Source organism: Poecilia latipinna, unplaced genomic scaffold (genome assembly GCF_001443285.1).
Source record: "Poecilia latipinna isolate Pla-1442-1.1 unplaced genomic scaffold, P_latipinna-1.0 Scaffold146, whole genome shotgun sequence".
Lineage (NCBI taxonomy): Eukaryota > Metazoa > Chordata > Actinopteri > Cyprinodontiformes > Poeciliidae > Poecilia > Poecilia latipinna.
Window position 1 is genome coordinate 305,676 of NW_015112762.1, and position 19,937 is coordinate 325,612.

The following is a 19,937-nucleotide window of genomic DNA, read 5'->3' on the forward strand; positions in this document are numbered from 1 at the left end:
ACTTTGCACAAAAGGAATTTGAGCAGGGGGTTCTCACACCCTGTTGGCTGCTAGGGCTGGAATATGGGAATTTTTTTATCCTTAGATGCAACTGTTCATGAGAAGAGCTTGAACAATAATTGCACCCCTGTCCAGCACATTTCGGTGATTTACAGTGAAACTACCGTGTTGTAATGACAGGACTGACAGTGTGGAGCTTTTAGGCAAGGTTTCGATCCCACTGAAATTACTGCTGCAAGTTAAAGCAAAAGCAGGCGGTGTTGGGACAGTCTAAATATGTAACTGCCTTGTTTTGATAGAGTTTGAGTTTAGTTTTATCTGAATTGCTTTTGTTGTTTATGTCAGTTGTTTAGAACATCCCTTAGTGTTATTTTTATTTTGAACTGTTTCCTTTGTTTTTCCTCCACATCAACTTTGCTTGGTTTTCCTTAGTTCTCCAACCCTGCAGGTTATTCAGGTAATTAAATTCACTCGTTGCTTGAATAAGTGTAAATGTTCAGTCTGTATTCAGTCTTTCATAGAGTCATCACTATCCACTCCTTGGTGCTCTCCTGATTGTCGTTTTTTTGTTCTGTAAATAAATAAATTTTACGTAAAAAACAAACAAAAAAAAACTTCATTATGGCTTTGTAAAAATGCAGTGAACATGTTTTCACAGTTTTCCCCAGTCCAGATTTGATGACTAAACCTGTTGGTTGCCATGTCCTGACAACCAAAGCGGAAACATATGAAAAAAAAAAAGAAAAGAAAATGACAAAGAGGAAACTTCTACCTCTAAACATTTCATTATCTTCTTTTGGCCTTTTCCTGTTTATGTATGTTTATTTTGGATTTCAGAGCGCAAAGCAGTTCGAACTGGTCTAAGAAGTAATCAAGCATCATATCGTCCATCCTGAAGGGAAAAAAAAACATAACACTGGCTCAGTGAGTTGGCGGAGGTCAAGGATTGCGATTATAAAACAGTGAAAGGTTTGCATTGCTCCTAATACCAACTTTGTTTTACTTTAATTTTTAAAAGAGAAGCTTTTTAATTTGAAAATTGCTATAAATCCGGTCCTGCTGAGAGAACAGAAAATGGCCTTTCAGTACCCCTAGTCATAAGTCTGCCCACGCACACAACCATGTGATGCTTTAATAGCACGTCTGCAGGTCATCATCCCATTTTTCGAGGAAACCAGATTCTCCTCAGACTTCACGGAGGAGGGCTGCACCAGTCAGAAAGGACGTAAGAAAATCTCTTATTAGAAATGGAACAAAAAGCACCAGTCACTTCAATACAGTAATCAGCTTGTGATGCTCATCTGCATGTGACAGCATCTGAGACGGTAACGCAGCGACTTGACGTATGAGAGGGTTCATCCGAGTTCAGTCAGTCTGGCACGCGTGATTAATGTCTGAATAAAACTGTTGTTCTGTCTTAATTAGACACGTTCAATAAAGCGTGAAGTCCAAGCATTTAGTAATGGCAGCTTAATTAGAAGCTGGACAACTGGACACATGGGAGACAGAGCGAATTAGACAAGGAGAGTAAGATTAAAGCTAAACATATTCAGCTTCTCTGTGCACAGTGATCTGGATTCAGAACATGGGATGTGCTTCAGTCTCTGTCGGTAATTGGGGATATTTTTGCCAAACTCTATTGTATTGTTTTAAAGTAGAATTGATAAATTCCTCTGAAAATCGTTGGAAAGAACGTTTAGGGTTTTTCTTAGGCTTTGCCTGCCTCATTAATTGGTTGTAATTCAGAACTTGGCATTTTCAAAGGACTCTTTATTTTTCTGGTTTAGCCTCTTAACTCTGGCCTATAGTAAGGTTTTGAAAAGACTTAAAATCTCAGGAGAATACCATGGCTACATAAAACAGATTTCACAATAAATCATGTTAAAATTTTACTTTCAGGTAATTTGTTGCCTATTGTCCAAAAAATTTGATTCCTTCACATTTCTATTGTTGAATTTATCAAAATAGCACACTTTAATTCACCAAAAACGTGTTATGCATATCGCTTTAGATATTATAGACTTGTTTTTCTGCACTCAACTAGTCCACTGTCAGTATTTTAGCCACATCCTCTTTAATATGCCATTCCAGATAGAACTGACAATTAGTGAACAGCTGCTGTAGTCAAACGAAAGGCTTTAGAAGAACAAACTGCTGATGAAGACTTCTTTTAAACAATGTAGAAAAGTAAAAAGAAAGAAGGGAGATTAAACCTTCAAAAGTTCACAGGAAGGGAATAGAAGTAGTGATAAATTTACATGAAGGTGTTTGAAAGGGCGTTTCATTTGGAATCAGTCTTTGCTCATTTTGTGCTTTCTCACTGAGGTATAATTAGATAGATTTGGCACAATTCTTTGATCCACAACTGAACCAAAGCCTATTTTTACAACATGCAAGCTTCTATTTTTAGTTGGTCAAAAAAGATCTCTTCAGAGGGCTGATTGTAGGAAATTGCAGGAATCAGAGCTTGAGCGTCACACAAAGTATCCACCGCGTCTTACCCGATGACTCATTCGCAACTCTAAATATCACTGAACACCTGGAGGGAAACCAAAGATGACATGCTGCAAATACACTTGAATATCTACAATCTTATTTAGACACTCAGTAAACAGATTTCTTTTATGAACAAGAACATTTTGGCCCCAGGTAATTTTGTGAGAATTGGCAAGTTCTCCAGTCTCCAGTCAATAGGCTACAGCTGGAGTAGAGGAAAGGCTAAGTTGCACTCATCCTGGCTCTTTTTCTGTTTTAGTCCACAGAGTAGGAGGAGGAGTGCTGACATTTGATATGCAAAGGCCTTCAAATTCCCAAAGAACATCCCAGTACGTGTGTACTTCAAAGCTTTTTTCCCCCCCCTTTCAAAACTCAACTAAATTCTCTTCATGATACCAAACTGACTCATTGTTCAGCCTGCAGAGAACTTTCTAGCAATAAAGAAACTCATTTCACTACCAAGTCTGCCTGGTGGAACAATACCTTTCTCAATGTCAATATGACATTTCGAAGCAACAGCTTTGTGGGTTTCAAAATGGAAAACGACCATGTTTTGCTAAAATTTTAATGGGAGATTGCATCACAGCAGTGCTTCTCAAGCAGTGTGAGAAGTATCACTTTTAGGGGGGAGCATAGAAGAAATGTTAAACATAAACTATTAGTAAGGCACAAACAGATTAACTGAAGGATTAAAGTCACTGAAAGCCAAAAAGACAAGTTGTTGTCAATTTACAGCTTGAAATGACATCAAACTAAACTTATTATAAGGGCATATATGGCATAGACCACAATGTTAGACTATCTATCTATCTATCTATCTATCTATCTATCTATCTATCTATCTATCTATCTATCTATCTATCTATCTTCTGCAGGTATTGGTAAGCTGTTCAGAGTTGCATCTAGAGGTTTCACTCTCTAGATGCGTGAAGCGGGAACAAGCAACCTTGCAGATGTTATGGTGATGAAAGGTGGATCTACAAAGTGTTGCCTGAGGGTGTGCCAGTGGATGGCGGGGGGGACTGAGTCAAATATAAGCAATACTTTTTGGATTGTTACTTGTGAAACATTTGGAAAATCATGGCGTGTTTTCACTTAATTTCACAGTTAGAGCTATGTTGTGTCTATCACATAAAATCTCAAAGAACTACATAGCAGTTTGTGTTTGTAATACGACAAAATGTAAAAAATACTTTAAATAGCAACTGAGTCACAGTAATTTAACTTTCAAAGGAAAATAGCCAAAAGAGGTTTTTCTATTGTTCTCTATGGAAACAATAGAGAATATTCCATATTGTTCTCTATGGAAACAATAGAGAATATTCCATATTGTTCTCTATGGAAAAACAAACTGGAAAAAGTGTAGTCCCTGTTATGGTACTGTTGTAGCCTCTCTATTTAGCTGTTTCAGTGAGGTGGTATTGTAAGAAAAGGTTTGAGAACTACAGCTCCATGCGATGCCAAACACCAAAAGCTATTCCCATTTGACACAAGCAGATTCCTGTGTGGCCGGACAAGTTGATGAGCAAACATTCACTGACCAGCTCCTGATGTGACCTGAATTTCTGAGTGTGTGTATATAAAAGCTGAATCTATATTCAACTATAGAGCGTTCTCACTCTAAAAGCCTAAGGGTAAGAGCCAGTTTCCGAGCTGCCTCCTCAGAAGTAGCTATTATTGTATCCATGCGATGAAGACGCTGCACTTCTATCCAGTAGTAGAGATGTCCTTGAAGGACTGAAAAACTTCCCATCAGCAGCAGGGTCTATTCCTGTCAGGCTGAAGCAGCCATTCCAGGGGTCATTACTGTCTGAACACACACACACACGCACACACACACGCAGACCTGGAGGTGTTGTCATGAATAATTCCAAAATTGCTGCTCCTGTAGGCTACTTCCTGCTCTTGTTTCTTTTCTGTGTGGGTATGTTTATGCATGAGATATTCATAATTGAACTCTGAAGTGCACAGATATTTTCTCAGTGAACAACTAAAGAGAGGAGATGACTCAAACATCCATCTTCAACTTCCACCATTACGTAAGCACGAAAGCGGTGGAGAGGTCTTCGGCAACAGACGGCTGAATCAAACACTGGCTGGGGATAAAGGCTGATTCTCATTCCAGCCGATAAGCGGCCAGTGGTTGTGATTCTCAGTGCAGGGGATCAGCGAATAGAAGCAGCGTCACACATCCTTTACGCAGGGTTTGTTAATTTCAAGCTCTCGTCACGTTGGTCAGCGGGTTGCTTGTTTCCATGGCCACGGAGAGTGAATGTGAGAAGATGTTCAAGAATGAGTGTAGTGACTTTCCCTGAAATGCTGTGATGTAATCAGTGACATAGTTTGGCAAAGTCTGTCACTGTGATAGTGTGTCTGTGTGCAGCAGGCTTTTCTTTCCACATTTCTGAGCCACCCGCTCTGCCCACGTATCTGCTAATCAGTGCGCCTGTTTGTATGAGAAATAACGACCTCCTGTGTGTGTGTGTGTGTGTGCGTGTGTGTGTGTGTGCGTGCGTGTGTGTGTGTGGCACAAGGTCAGCCACATTGCACAGACGTCCATTTTTGCAATCCATTATTTACAGCTGCAAACGAAAGCTAAGCTGAAGGAAGAGGGAGCCTTGAACTGCAGTACAAACTACTTCCCTGCAAACAAGTTTTCCCATCTATCCATCGCTCTACCATTTCCTGTCGTAATTGCAAGATAAAGTAACCAGACCAGTGCATGGCTTAAAACACTGAGAGTTTTAAGATTTAATCAAACAGACTACAAGCTGAGTACAAGAGAGATTCTGTTAAAAGGTTTGAATAGTTACCTTACCTGTATGATGTACCTTTTCTTGCATCTTTATGTGAGCTTCAGCTACACTATTTTGAATAGGTAATAGATAAGCAACACTCCACCATGACATTTCTAACCATTTAACAATGTAGCAAACACTATTTGATCACCAGCTAAACAAAACTACCTCAGGTCTTTTAGATATGTTTAAAACTCTGCAGCATAAATGATGAAGTGCTCAAATGTATACCTCATATGCAAAATTGCTATAAAATTCCCACAACTGCCTCTCAAATGTCCAGAAAATGACTCAATAATAGCAACACTTAACCTCAAAACCAGGCAAAAACTGCACTGATGAAGATATTCTCACATAAGGATAACTAATACTGAAAATGAAAGTGGCAGCATTACCCACCTTTTGATTAATTCAGTTAATAACTACACTTATGTCACTTATGTGCACACAGAGTTTGTTTTGATGATCCTTGAAGGAAAACTAAGACAAAATAAGACAGGACAGTGGGTGTTGCAGCTGAAGCAACATACTCCATCCTGATGCAACCGGAAACTGTGAGTTGCACACCTTCAATCCTAGCACACACTCATAGTTCAAACTATAAATTAATAAAACTTCAAAGGCATGACAAGACTCTATGGTCCACAAAGTCCGCTTCTTTCCATCCATCCATCCATTTTCTGAACACCCTTGTCCCTCAGTGGGGACGGGAGGTGTGCTGGTGCCTATCTCCAGCTAACGTTCCGGGCGAGAGGCGGGGTACATCCTGGACAGGTCGCCAGTCTGTCGCAGGGCAACACAGACACACAACCATGCGCACACACACACACAGGGGCAATTTAGACAGACCAATTAACCTAACAGTCATGTTTTTTGGACTGTGGGAGGAAACCGGAGTACCCGGAGAAAACCCACGCATGCACAGGGAGAACATGCAAACTCCATGCAGAAAGACCGGGGCCGGGAATTGAACCCAGAACCTTCTTGCTGCACAGCAACAGCTCTACCAACTGCGCCCCTGTGCAGCCAAGTCCGCTTCTTTTTCTAGGCTAAATGTTTTAGGTAACATATATTTAAAAAAAAAAAAAAAACATGGTTTCTAGAACAGAATATAGTAGTGGACATGATCAAAGTGGGCGTCTGCGTCATAGTTTTTAATAAAACCTGTAATTTCTAAACAAACAACTGGAGATAGGCGCCATCAACCCTCCCGACCCCACTAAGGGACAAGGGTGTAAGAAAATAGATGGATGAACAACAAACCACAGAGTTTAAAAATATCTCCAGTTTGAAGCTCTTCATGGAAATCCACTTTTCTCTCACCACAAATGGCAAGCAATGCAGAAAAAGCATTTTGCAAACATACCTGTTACTGTTGACAGCATCTTAATACAAATCCAAATTAGTTGATGCTGGAGGGTAAATCTAATGTCTCCCAAGAGAGACATTACTTTGTACTTCTAAAGTCTTATTACCACTTCAGTCTCAAAAATGTTATAGTTATTTATGCAAATGCAATTTTATGAAGCCTTAAAACATTATTCAATGAGACTGAAGCTTCTGATTATTTACAAGAGAAATGGAGGCAGGAGGTTGAGTGTGACCAGTACATGTCTTGTTTGAAACGTACTAAAAACAGAATAGAAAAGTAAGGCACTCTAAAAATGAGCTAAAAATTATAAAATATGTGAAATGTGAAATTACCGTACTTTTATATCTTTCTTTTATTGCTCTGCTGTTCTCAGTATTTGCTTCACACAGGAAGAATGGCGTGTCGCCTCCTCTCTCCATTTTCTGTGTAAATAACCACTGGCTTCTTGGTAAATTCCCAACTTTTGCAAACATCCACAGATTCAATGTTCATAAAATACCATTTGAATTCAAATCCACTTGGCTCTTGTCTAGGAGCAGCAGTTACCTTAATTCTGATCTTGATTTATGCAAAACGGTGATTACTTTACTTTACTAGAGTAGCCTACTGGAGGTGAGATGTTAACTACCCACATTATAAGATCCTAACAGAACCCTACTCTAAAAACTCTTCCATTAAGAGTTCATACCTTGGAAGGTATTCAATAAACCCCAATGCCTTCCAAGTGCTTTTGTTAATGAAAATTAGTACAGAAAAACTCAAATGAAAACAATAATCAACTTTCTTTTTTTAGAAAACACTCTTATTTATTAAATAAATAAATACCGCACTTTATTACACAATAAGTTATTTAAGACATTGTTACCTAGGTGATAATGGCTCTTAAATGGTTCTAAAAAGACCTGGTGTAATGTCATTCTACATAACCTCTCGTTCATTGTGCCAAGACCATCTGTCAAATAAAGCACAATAAGAAACAAATCACAGTTTTTAAAAGTTAGCGTAGTGTTACACCCCTCCCCGCTCAGACAAACATGTACTCATTTAAGCCCTTCAACATCCACACCAGTCATTTCTTTCCACAGCTGCGGTGGCTTGGACACATACACTGTACATCATTTACAGTATCTCACAGTCGAGCTCTGTTAAAGTTCAGAGCTTCGTTTTATGCTTCTGGAATCAAACCAACTGTTCTGTACACACCTAAGCTGGTGCCAGCCCAGCATTAGTCTCGTTACATGCCCGAAAGCCCAACATGTGGGGTTCACATTCGTACCAACATCCACGGTCCTCTCTCTCTCTTTACCAACAGTAGAAATCAGCCCTTTGTTCCCCATCAACATTCATTGTGCTACATTTCGTTTTCCCCAGCTCTTTCAGTCTCTCTCTGCATTACACTTTCACCTGCACCGACGCTGAGTCATGACAGTGAAACGGTGCAGGAATGTTCACATATTTTGCTCAAGCCCAGCCCTGAAAATCCGCCTGTTCTCTCGCAGGTTTCCTGTTCCTCTGCAGCACTGCAGTAACACAGTGGCTGGAATTTTCAGTGTTTCAGTCCAAAGCAATTTTTGTGGGTTTAGCTGCATCTCTGAAGGAGCATATTGAGGGAGTACACCAGGCGCTGGCGCAGGTCGTTGGGGCAGCCAGACGTCAGCAGGGAGCTGAGCTTGAACGTTTTAGAGACTCGTTCCTCGTTGATGTACGTCAGCATGTACTCATCCCTCTGGCAGCACAGGATGATCTTGGTGTGATCGTGGTAGAAGTTAACCTTTGGAGAGAAAAATAAACAGAAACCCATTAGAATATGTTACCTTTTATCTATATCTGATGTGTAATTCAGTGGAGAGAGAATGTCATCCAAACAGTTCCTCTGAACATGCCCAGCAACAACTGTGTTTTCCGGAGCTGTGGGTGTGTTTACCTGGAAGGTGCCGTCGTTAAAGAGCATCATGAGGGCGCGGTCTGACTTGAGCCACTGCAGCAGGTAGAGACGGGGCATGTGTGAATCTGTTGTAGTACCAAGGTCCCCACCCTGAGAAAGCAAAAAAGACAAATGCCTCGGGATTAGACAGGCTGCAACTTGAACATTTCTCATGTTGTAGGGTGTGGAGAATGGAGGAGCAAAAATAACAGCAAGAGAGATACGGCTTAGCTTGAGAGACTGGTATTTTTACTTACATCCATGAGGTTTTCCTCCATGTAATGGGAAAAGTACTTCAGCACAGTCACTTGGCCCACAAAGTGCTCAGGAACCTCGCAAGTGGGAAAGACAGAGCGCTGGCCTAACTCTGCATAGTAATGAATGGTCCTGAGAAGGAAGAGAGCACAGGGTGTTACACATCCAATTTGTAAAACCAATACTAGATAAAATAAACAAGAACATATAGCACATTTTGACTTTTGGAAACAATTTTTTGTGAAAACAGGAGCTGAATATGTCAAAAAAAAAATAACCCAATCTTTACGGTAACTCCTTTTCCCTTTTGTAAATCTGACTGTATCACCAAGCCAACAGCTTTAACAACAAAGTATAGGCGTTATGAAAGCATAGACTACTGCGTACTTTCTATCAGGCAGGAGGCTCATGTGGGTGCCATTGTTGAAGAGGACGCCAACGGTGTGATCGGACAACTGGTAGCCGAAGCCGTACTTATTGGAGTAGTCCACCCATTTGGTGACCCACTGAAGACTGCAGCTGTTTAACGTCTGAGGAGTGTCGTTTGCTGCAAGGAGAGAGGAAAAGTCAGTATCAGAATACAAGTACATGAAAGATTTTGGGCAAGTCTGAAGCATGAAAGTACACAAGGGAAAAGCTAAAGGACTAAGGTTTCAGTTACTCAGTAGTTTACTCACCTTTAGGCATATTTTCTAGGCATCCTCTTAACACACTGGCAACAGTCTCAGCCACGCTCCCTGTTGTATTGTCTTCAAGACCTTTGGAAACAAAGACAGAGAACCATTTATATGGATCAGAGGTAAAAAAACACAAAAAAATCCCCGCATACACTCAAGATTTATTACACATAATCTTTTCACTCATGATGTAACTTACATTCACTGCTGCTGCTACAGCTGCCCAGACTCCCCCTGACGATCAGACGAATGGTGTCTTGCGTTGCTGGCGACTGACTCTCTGTTGCCAAGGCAACGGGGCTCCCGGCAGATGGCGGAAGTAGACTTCCATTCTGAGGTGGGAATGACGACAAGGCTTAGATTCTGCGAGTTTAGATCATCTCTTCCTACTCTGACTCAGTGGTCACCCACAGATTTCAAAGTGCCTGGCTTTAAAGGTTGAGATTAAAGTGCTTTCAGCTAGTTCAGAAACTGTGCTTGTTAGAAAGTTTTGCTGCAACTACAAAGGGTGATTCATTGGATTCTCCACAGAGGGGTATCTCAAATCCACACAAGTTTTAACTGCTGTGTGACTAATGCACCTGCAAAAGTAGCCTACCCACGCCCTTGTAAATACTGGGCTGTTGCTTTCTTACCTCAGACATCTTTTTGCTCTGCTGTTGACTGATGACCGTCCTCTCCAAGTCGTGCTGCAGTTTGTAGATCTCCTCCTCCTCCTTAGTTAACTTGTCTGCAAGAAAACAGCAAACATTAATCCTTGAAGCTGCACAAACTGACTCTTAGAAGGTTTCATGCAGGCATCATCTGAGTCAACTAAGTAGTATTTTTTTTATTATTATTATTACTATACTCACTGAGGGTCTCGTAGTATTTGACCTTATCTCTCTTCCCACCAAACAGTGCAGCAGCAGCTTTCTTAAAGAAGCTCTTTGCAGGGCTGGAGACGTGAAAGTCTGGTGGTGAATGGCAGCAGCTAGGCGACAGACGCTCTGGACTAAAGCCCTGTGGAGGAATGGGGAAAGTGGGTCAGTGTGTGGACAGATAATTACAGGGGCAGAAGAGTCATCTCTGAACTTCCACAAAGTGACATTTGCAGACTGAAAGCCAGAGCAAGCCGAACAGAGGTCTAACCTGGGTGAAGAAGTCGTGCCTCAGAATATGCTCTAGATCGGGTCTATCTTCTGGAATCTTGGCCAGCAGATTGGCAATGAGCTGCTTCGCCTGCGGTGACAACGAGGAAGGGAGCGAGTACCGTGCTTCTCTTATACACCGGTAGGTCTCCTTCAGGTTGGTGGTTTCAAATGGAGGTCGGCCCAACAGCATAGTGTACCTGAAACAGAATCCAAGCGATTGCATGAGTATACGGTTTAGAAAACATATCTTCTGTCTTCAAGCGGTATTCACTTGTAATTTATGATGTTGACAAATTTTGCTGGAGCTTTTTCCAGTCCCTAACAGTGGAATAATAGGAACCCAACTCACATTACACAGCCCAGAGCCCAGATATCCGATTCACAGCCGTGACCCTGCTTGTTGAGGACCTCAGGGGACAAGTAGTTTGGAGTCCCGCAGATCGTCTTCCTCCTGTTTCCCGCCGGCTCCAACTTGGCAGCGAGACCAAAGTCTCCGACCTTCAGTTCCATCGACTCGCTAACAAAAAAGTTCCCTTTGGGGGAAGAAAGACAGTGGAAATATGAATACTTGCTAAGTCCAACCCAAGATCAAAGGCATGGTACTACACAATTATTATGGATTTGAAGAGTTTGGTTACAATAAATCACATATACATGTACAGATTTGCAAAATTTTGCAAAAAAACAAAACAAAACAACAACAAAAAAAAACTGCTGTGAAACTTTTGTGGATAAAAATTTCTTACCCAATTTAAGGTCCCTGTGAAGAATTTCTTGTTCATGCAGATACTTTAGTCCAGAAACAATCTGTCTCAGGTAATACCGCACTTCTGGCTCGGTAAGCACTTTGCGCGCCTTCAGAATGTGGGCCAGGGACTATGGAAAGACAAAATAGAAAATATTTAAATATATACATCTACTTTAAGAAATCCTACATTGACATGCTCCATCATAAATGCAACTCTGTGAGCTTCATTAAGAAGTCGAAGATTGTTATATAGTGCATAATTAAATACAGATAACTGGTAATATATTTACTTTCTATGCAATGTCTTCTTTATCTTTCTTATAATTGCACTCACTTTTCGACTGCAGTATTCTAGCAAGATGTAGATGTTCTCTTTGTCCTCAAAATGGTGATAAAAATGCACGATATTTTTGTGGTGCAGGACTCTGTGCAGCTCAATTTCTCGGTCGATCTGCACACAGAGAAAGGACAACACGGTCACGTCTGCAACCAAAGACATTTTGAGCGACAACATACCCGTGAGTGCGCACAGGCACCGCAGCAGCGCGCTTACCTTCTCCCGCTGGTGAGGCTTGGAGACGCGCGCATGTGGGATAATCTTTGCTGCGTAAACTTTGCCGGTGGAGAGGTCCGTCATCTCATAACATTTAGCAAATCCTCCCTGGATGAAAGAGGGGAAACAACATTGTTAAAACACCGTGCCGTCGGGGTGAGAAGTAAATTCCAACGAGTCGAGGGCAGATGCTGAGCTGTGCGCTACCTTTCCCAAAACTTTCCCCCGGCAGTAGCACTTCCCCGTGGCCGGGTCGGTGATGATCCTAGCCATCTCTGACGGAGCGCTGCGCTCCTCCGTTCTCTTCCGCCGAGGCTCGCAGGACCTCTGCGTTGATTCGCACATGCTGCTGTTAGTCTGTTGGAGGACGGTGCTTTTATGTACTTCCATTGGAGAACTGGTTCTCTTCCCGCATACAGAATGCATCCCAGAGAGGCGCTCTGGAAGCTTTTATACCCGCTCTCCCTCCCTCCTTGTGCGCTCCCCGTCTCCCTTCTCCTCCCTCATCACCTACCCAACTCCCTCCCTCTTTCTCTCTTATGCACACTCTCTCTCTCTCTCTCTCTCTCTCTCTCTCTCTCTCTCTCTCTTTCTCTCTCTCTCTCCCTTCCTAACGTCATTGTAGGAAACGGGAGCAGGTCTGACTGTTATCGATCACCTATACCAGACAGAGAGACTGCCCGTTGATGGTGACACAAATGTAAAATACGAATTTAATAAAACGCAGTGTTTTGATTGATTTATTTTATTTGCTATGTTATGACCCCAATTATTTATTAGCAATGGGAAAATGGTAAATGGCATTTATTACATTGCGATTTATCAAGTCCAGAGGACCCCAAAGCGCTTTACACTACGTTCAGTCATTCACGCATTCGTGCATACATTTAAACACTGATCAATGGAAAAAAGAAAAAAAAATGAAAAAAAAAGATTTGTTCACGGAAACAGAAAAGTAAAATGTTAAGATCACATATCATGGTAAAAAAAAACAAACAAAACAAAACAAAAAACAAACAAACAAACAAACAAACAAACAAAAAAAAACAAAAAAACAAGGACATTTAATCCGTGGGTCTAATCCAAAAAGTATGCACGGCACACGACAAAACCAATCTGCATTCGGTGCAGCCTGGTTTTAGGCTGTGGAGTACCAAGGCCAGTTTAGAGTTATAGCGCCCTCAGGTGGATATTTTTGAGTCAGGGTGGAAAAATGTGTCGGCATGATACACAAATCAGATGTATGACTATAGACAGGTGAAGTACATGACTCTCACTGTCTGGGTGGGATATATTAAGCTAGAGAACCTGTTGTCTTCAAAATGAATGTGTTAGAAGTAGGAAAAATGCCCAAGAGAAAGAGTTTGAGCATATTTCACATGTACATACCCAAAACTGCAGATCTGAAGAGGTGCTTACAGTGTTCTTCATCTATCAAAAGTGGTCTAAGGAAGAGACAATCTTGATCCATCAGTCAGCCAGACAACTGCTGCAGAGGCTGATGCAGATTCTGACAAAAAGGTGCCAGGATATATTAATGTAGTTTCTTGCATGGACAGAGCAGTCAGCTAACCCATGTTCACTGTTAAAGACGGCAATAATGTGGACATCAGAACTGGACTATGGAGCAACAGAATAAGGTGATTTGTAAATTAACAGCTGTTGTGTGTGTCACAAACCACCTCGATACAGTATGGAAAGAAGGTAAGCCACAGGTTGTAGAGTTTTGATTTGGGTAATGATCAGCAGGGATACCCAAGATCCTACCATCCACATAGATGTTAGTTTGACAGCTACCAACTTCCCTATGGCACAGTGGATAGCTGGAGCCTCTTCCAATAAGATAAAATGGTTCAGGAATAGTTTGAGCAACACAATAACATAGTTAAGATGTTGACTTGGCCTCACAATTCTCCCAAGATCTTAGTAAAGAATCTGTGGGATGTGCTTCGCAAACAAGTGAGAATCATGGAGGCCTCACCTCCATGAAATATACAAGGCTTGAAGGATCTGCTGCTAATATGTTAGCACGGATTAAGGGGAGTGGAGTCCATGACTTGACTCCAACAGACCCCGCTTCCACCGTTAACGCAATTTACAGAAAAATGTCTAACTCTTGACATTTAATGACATAAGGCGATTGCAAATGTCTTCTGATAATCTTAGAGATAGAACAAATTCAAGCCTTATTGACATTTATGAACTTGTTTTATTAATATTTAGACAGTGTGGTGCACAGATAATCAGCGTTGCCTGTGCAAAACTTATAATTTTCAAATTAGTTAAAAGTGTTATCTAATGTAAAAAAGATCTTTCCAGATTTTCACAAATCATCAACAGAGTAAAATAAGTTAAATCTTTTATGAGAAACTGAACAACAAATAAATCATAATATTCAGCATTCTTCATTAAAAAACAACAAGAACAACAAAAAACACTGACTAAATGTCAGCCACAGTATTCAACCCATTTCATCTCCGTCTTTCTCAAGTGTGAGCGCACAGAGTTGATCTCATAAGCAAACGTCTGGTCAAGTCCAGAGCCGGCAGCTGACTTTTGGGGCCAGTTAGGGAAAGGAAAACGGCAAGAAATGACCAGCGCATCTTGAGGAAGCTCCTTCAGTAGCTTCTCTCCCAGCACTTCGATCTGTTAACAGTCACAGGAATACAATAACGATACAATGACATCGTAGCAAAAATAAAGTAAAGAGAACATTTTCAGTAGAAAAATGGCTTACCACTCCTGGAACAAGGAAGGCTGTCACATTGTTGTACAAAGACAAATCGGCCTAAGACGAAAGATCAAGACACTTAGGACTTTGATCACATATTGTGACTTTCTAAATTATTTTGTCACATTTAGGAATATTACAACCACAAAGTTTAATAGATTTTATTTGAATTTTAGTGAGAGACCAAATCAAGGTTGGGCATAATTTTAAAATGAAAGAAAAGTACTACATGGTGCACATGAGCCAATCTACCTATAATAGCATTCGCCAAAGACCCGAGACCTGTCCACACAAACTCCATGCTGTGATTACAGCTAAAATCACGATTGATTTGTAAAAGCAATAAAAAGGGTAAAACATCCAAGCTGGCGAATACTTTTTATAGACCCTGTATCAGCTCTCATGTCCCTGACAGTGTGATGCTGCCATCAGCATGTTTCACTGAGAGGACCGGTATGTTCAGGGTGATGTGCAGAGATAGTTTTCCTCTACTAAGTTTATTGCAAGTTTAAAAAAAAAAAAAGTACAGTTTGATCTTATTTGACCAAAACACCTCCTTTCACATGTTTTCTGGGACTTCTCCAGGACATGTGGACAAACTTTAAATAGGACTTCTTCCTGCTGTCCATCAACAATGAGTTTTTTTTTAGCAATCCTCCGTAGAGGCTACATGTATGGAGAGCTTAACAGTTGTCCTCTCAATAGATACTCCCACTGTAGCTGTGGATCTCTGCAGCTCCTCCAGAGTTACCATTGGCCTCTTAACTGTTTCTCAGGTATTTTGATGGCTACTTTTGAAAGGCACAAGAAGACTGTTTTTGTCCAAGCCGTACCTTCCAGAAGTCCTTCTTAACAAAGGTTACTTGGCTGGAGGGGATTCTTCTCCAATAGGCTTTGCTCCTTGCATAAGCCACTAGAATTGAGTTGATCTCAAACCCTGTGCACTGAAAACCAGCGGAAGAGGCTGCAAATACCTGGAAATAGCACAGCATTGTGTAAAATTCAACCACAGCAAACAAGGCAACAAGGAAAGTGCCTATTCTGTTGCCATTGCACATTTTGATAAACTTGTTTCAGAGAGCCTCTCTTCACTCACCAATCTTCCATCTCCAGCTCCAAGATCTGCTAAGCGACCTCTTCTCCCCTGGAGCAGCTTCATAACGTTCTGTGTTTGGTCTTTACTGGAGGGCAAATATGGGACCTGAGCCACAGTGGACACAGCGTGTGGTGAGTCAACATTGCCTGCCTGAGCCGTAATTACTGTAAATTGCTTTTCCAGTGGTGAGAACAAGTAAGAACATACAATTCTATTGTCGCACTATGGTAAATAAGCTCTACAGAGCTTAAGTGTTGCAATTTAAATCATCCCAGTGTGAAACACAAATTTCATTTTTTTTGTTTACTTACTGAAAATGCTTCATATTAAAAATATTTCTGCTTTCAGTGAGCTCTCAATGTGTTGTTAACAACCTTGACTGACTTTTGTATGTTTGTAAAATAACATAGCAAATCTTCAGATGAATTCTCTTTAGCTTTTACCTGATTAAACTCAGTTTAATCTGTCACTGGAAACAATTCAGGTCTCTTTTTGTTGTCTTTATTTTTTTTTAACACACTGTCTTACTCTATATTTTCAAAAGAGGAGTGGCACCGGCTCATAGTGGTAGAGCAAGTGGTCGAGGACCCATCGTTGCCCGGTTAGAATCCTGAAAAGCATGAGTGAACTTATGCAACTACAAAGATTTGTTAAAGAACGGACACTCAGTGAATTCCTCACTATTAAATGTACTAAATATTATGGTAATATAACAAAGTCAAAGTGATTAAAAACCCCAATGTAGTAAGTAGTAACAAGATCACTTAAAATCATAAAGCTCATCATTATGAGTGTCTGACCTCACATTTCTAAACCATGTGGGAAGACTTCCCAGAAGAACGGAAGCTGCAAAAGGGTGAGTCAAAATCATGTTGAACCCTATGGACTGAGAATATGATGTCCATCAAGGTCATGTGTGTGTGTAAAGGTAGATAAGCAAATTCTTTAGGCAAGATAGCTGGTAATGTAAAAATCAAGTGAGTGTTGCATAAGTAACAAATTTAAATATAACAAAATGTTATAAAATTTACCGTTAACACTTTATTTGAAGGGGTGTGCATCAGACAGACATGACACTGTCATAAACATGACATAACATCTGTTATGAACATAAAGAAGTCTTTATGGATGTTTATGACAGTTGTCATGAAGTGTCATTTGGTAAATAATGACACTTTTAATGCAAAATTGCTCTAAAAGTTGCATTAAAAGTCCATTAAAAATGCCAACTTTGCATTGAATTATCATAATTTACAAAATCATGCAAAGTTGTCACTTTTAATGGACTTTTAATGCAACTTTTAGAGCAACTTTTCATTAAAAGTGTCATTATTTACCGAATGACACTTCATGTCAACTGTCATAAACATTCATAAAGATTTCTTTATGTTCATGACAGAAGTTATGTCATGTTTATGACAGTGTCATGTCTGTCTTATGCACACCCATTCAAATAAAGTGTTACCCATTTACCTTTGAAAACAAAAGCCATAAATTAATTTCAGATTAACTTTTTTGGTTGTTGGTGCAAAATTAATAATTACAGTTACAGACTTACCAGTTTCTTCTTTTCCCACATTTGATGCTGGCATGGAGCACTATGCTCCAAAATAAGCAAATTATTGTTAATCAACAACTCAAATTGCGTATCTGTTTAATTGTTTTTATTATTATAATTATTATTTCAAGCATGCGATATTTAATAGATTTAAGGGGAAAATACACACAAGGCAAAAGGAAAAAAAAAATAAAAGAAGCAATATTTTGTACCTTAAGATGCCGTGGGATTTTGCGGAAGCCAGGCATAGTGAAAACGCTCCATAATCCATAAAGACCTGTGAGCATGGCGCCTGTGCAGGCCGACACGATGGGATGGGGTCTGCTGGTGGGAAAGACCCCACCGTAGTCCTCAATGATCAGCTCGATTGAGTCCTCCATTGCAAAAACAGTGTGAACACCTGTACAGAAAATAAACAAAAATGTCTTCTATACTTAAAGAATTATTGCAACAATAGAGTTTCATAAGAATAACAGCAGCCAAAAAGGCTTCGACTTCTTTGTTTTGATTAAATTAGCAAAATAAATAATATTTTCAAAAATGAAGGTCATCTGCACTTTCTTCTTTTTCGATTCGGGGACTTTAAAACAAAAAGTAACACAAATAATTTTCAGCAACTTAATACAATCTTATCGCTTATTGATGTGATTAGCAAATGTTTTGAGTGGTTAAACAGAAATGGAGGAATTAAAAATTAAAAACATAACATCACCACCCAAACATAGCAGCAAGTGCTTTCGACATAGAGCTCATAATATGGCAAATATATATTTTTAATACTTAAACTTGTCCAAACTCATCCAAATTTTATATATGTGATTAATTCAGATGTTTATTTATATTTTTTGGTTGGAAAAAATGTGTGACCAGGCTTTTTAAAACACACTGTATATGTAAAACATGAACCTATTAGGACAGTGTCAGCCTGTCTTACTGGCTCTGGAAATGAAGCCACTGAATTTCAGAGAAAATTTGAGATTTCAAAATAACTGGGATAACATTGAATAAAAGATGTTACTTTTTGGTTGTTGGTGCAAAATTAATAATTACAGTTACAGACTTACCAGTCTGTAACTGACTTACCAGTCTGTAACTGGTAAGTCTGTACCAGTTACAGACTTACCAGTTAAGTCTGTAACTGGGGGAGTCTGTTAAGTCCCCCAGTGTGAGTTAACAGACTTAGTTCTTTTAAGGAAAATAAACTGGAAAAAACATCCGGCGCAGAATGAATGGAAAAAGGGAAGAGTGTTAACTCAAATTGGCTGCAATTGAGGGTTGACCCAGATCCTATTGAACATTTCTGAAGAGAGGAAATGTCATTGAAAAGATTACTCCTGCGGGCCAAAAAGAGTTTTGTCAATAGAAGAGAAGTGCTGAACAACATACAAAGAAGGCTTTCAACAGTAGATGCTGTCATTGTTACCTAAGGTTCTTCAAACATTAGAGAAAAGCAATTATAAGATGAACCCAACGTTGATGCTGTCAAATAATGTGAATGCTTTATTGCTTTATTTATTTATTTTTATAATCGCGTCCTACTTTAAACATTTTCCACAACCATGTCCCCTGATGCCTTCGTTGGTCTTCTTGATACTTTCAGTTCTGTAATGTTCTCTAACAAACCTCTGCATTTACGCTGTGGATTAATTACACATCCTTGAAACTCTATTTACTCCAAAAATGGCCTATAAAGTTGGTTTAATGGCATTCTAAGTGATAGTAGAAAGGGGAATGCACGCCATAGTTTTAAGATTTATCTCTACAGTTTGTCACAACTCCTGTCACACACACACAAAAAAACACTTTGAATATTTTGATTTTAATGTAAGAAAAAAAAATTCCTAAGAAAAGAATGACAATGAACTGTATTTACTGTTTATTTTTGTTTTATTGGCGTGTCCACAGAAAACAACGTACAGAGCAGTTGCTAACGGCAGATGGAGCTACGGCGACCTTTGGTTCCCATAGAAACCTTCTAGAAAAGTTTGGCTTAAACGCTTTGGATTAAAAGTAATATAAAATATCGGCTCTTATCCTCGTATATATGTTACCTCTTAGCGAAAAATAGAGCTACATGGTCGGACTTTCGCTGAAGTAGCTTGTAAACAAAGTGAAACGTTTAGGTTAGAGGTAGCCGATCGATGCGGAATAAGCTAAAGAAGTGCTACATGCAATAGCAGTGCAGGATGCACACAGAAGCACTCTTCTAAGTAAGGGGATTTTTGTAAAACACAGCATAAAGTGCATGAAATTGTGAACACACATGTCTGAGCTGCCTACCTGCCCCGCCCCTCTTTCTGACGCTTCACAGTCTACTGCCTGCCTCACACGGGTCGTCCAAAGGCCAGTCAGTCACAATAACCCCGCCCTGTGACAACTAACAGGCCCTATCAGTTCTCTGCCAAGTAACGGATGCTCTCTCTGCCTGGCAAAATGAAGTGTATATTTAATCCCCAGTCTGCAGTTACGTAATATCTGATGTACTGTGATTCTTAAGATCATTAAAGTCCACGTAGTGTAAATCAGGTGTGTGCATCAATGCACGTTCATTATGTTGTTATTAAATCACAGCATTGGTTTTATATTCCCATTTTCT

General features: G+C 40.0%; 2 protein-coding genes across 3 annotated transcripts; both read right to left on the reverse strand.

Moving 5' to 3' along the window:
* Positions 1-7,451: 7,451 nt before the first annotated feature.
* Positions 7,452-12,416, reverse strand: LOC106945486 (serine/threonine-protein kinase PLK2). The gene is made up of 14 exons (XM_015029193.1): positions 12,164-12,416; positions 11,957-12,064; positions 11,738-11,854; positions 11,402-11,531; positions 11,005-11,188; positions 10,654-10,852; positions 10,377-10,524; positions 10,158-10,252; positions 9,722-9,854; positions 9,523-9,603; positions 9,233-9,392; positions 8,848-8,977; positions 8,591-8,701; positions 7,452-8,437 (listed from the first exon to the last, which is right to left on the reverse strand). Exons 1-14 carry the CDS (start codon positions 12,380-12,382, stop codon positions 8,246-8,248), a joined length of 2,007 nt encoding a protein of 668 aa, XP_014884679.1. The 5' UTR covers positions 12,383-12,416; the 3' UTR covers positions 7,452-8,245.
* Positions 12,417-14,148: 1,732 nt separating this feature from the next.
* Positions 14,149-19,851, reverse strand: LOC106945489 (protein FAM173A). 2 transcript variants are annotated; one of them, XM_015029205.1, is made up of 6 exons: positions 19,622-19,851; positions 17,554-17,741; positions 15,784-15,888; positions 15,521-15,661; positions 14,694-14,744; positions 14,149-14,602 (listed from the first exon to the last, which is right to left on the reverse strand). In XM_015029205.1, exons 2-6 carry the CDS (start codon positions 17,719-17,721, stop codon positions 14,405-14,407), a joined length of 663 nt encoding a protein of 220 aa, XP_014884691.1. In that variant the 5' UTR covers positions 17,722-17,741; positions 19,622-19,851; the 3' UTR covers positions 14,149-14,404. The 2 variants fall into 2 exon arrangements, with proteins under 2 accessions (XP_014884691.1, XP_014884690.1); XM_015029204.1 differs by lacking the exon at positions 19,622-19,851 and adding an exon at positions 18,228-18,321.
* Positions 19,852-19,937: the final 86 nt, after the last annotated feature.

Excerpts from the sequence above, each read along its gene's own strand:
- LOC106945486 (XM_015029193.1), bottom strand. The coding sequence starts at position 12,382 with ATGCATTCTGTATGCGGGAAGAGAACCAGTTCTCCAATGGAAGTACAT. Across the intron at positions 11,189-11,401 it reads TCACAGGGACCTTAAATTGG|GGAACTTTTTTGTTAGCGAG; the intron begins GTAAGAAATTTT and ends CTTCCCCCAAAG. Across the intron at positions 10,253-10,376 it reads CAAATACTACGAGACCCTCA|ACAAGTTAACTAAGGAGGAG; the intron begins GTGAGTATAGTA and ends GTTTTCTTGCAG.
- LOC106945489 (XM_015029204.1), bottom strand. Across the intron at positions 15,889-17,553 it reads AAATCCCACGGCATCTTAAG|GTCCCATATTTGCCCTCCAG; the intron begins GTACAAAATATT and ends ACTGTGGCTCAG. Across the intron at positions 14,745-15,520 it reads TTAAGAAGGACTTCTGGAAG|GCCGATTTGTCTTTGTACAA; the intron begins GTACGGCTTGGA and ends CTTTCGTCTTAG.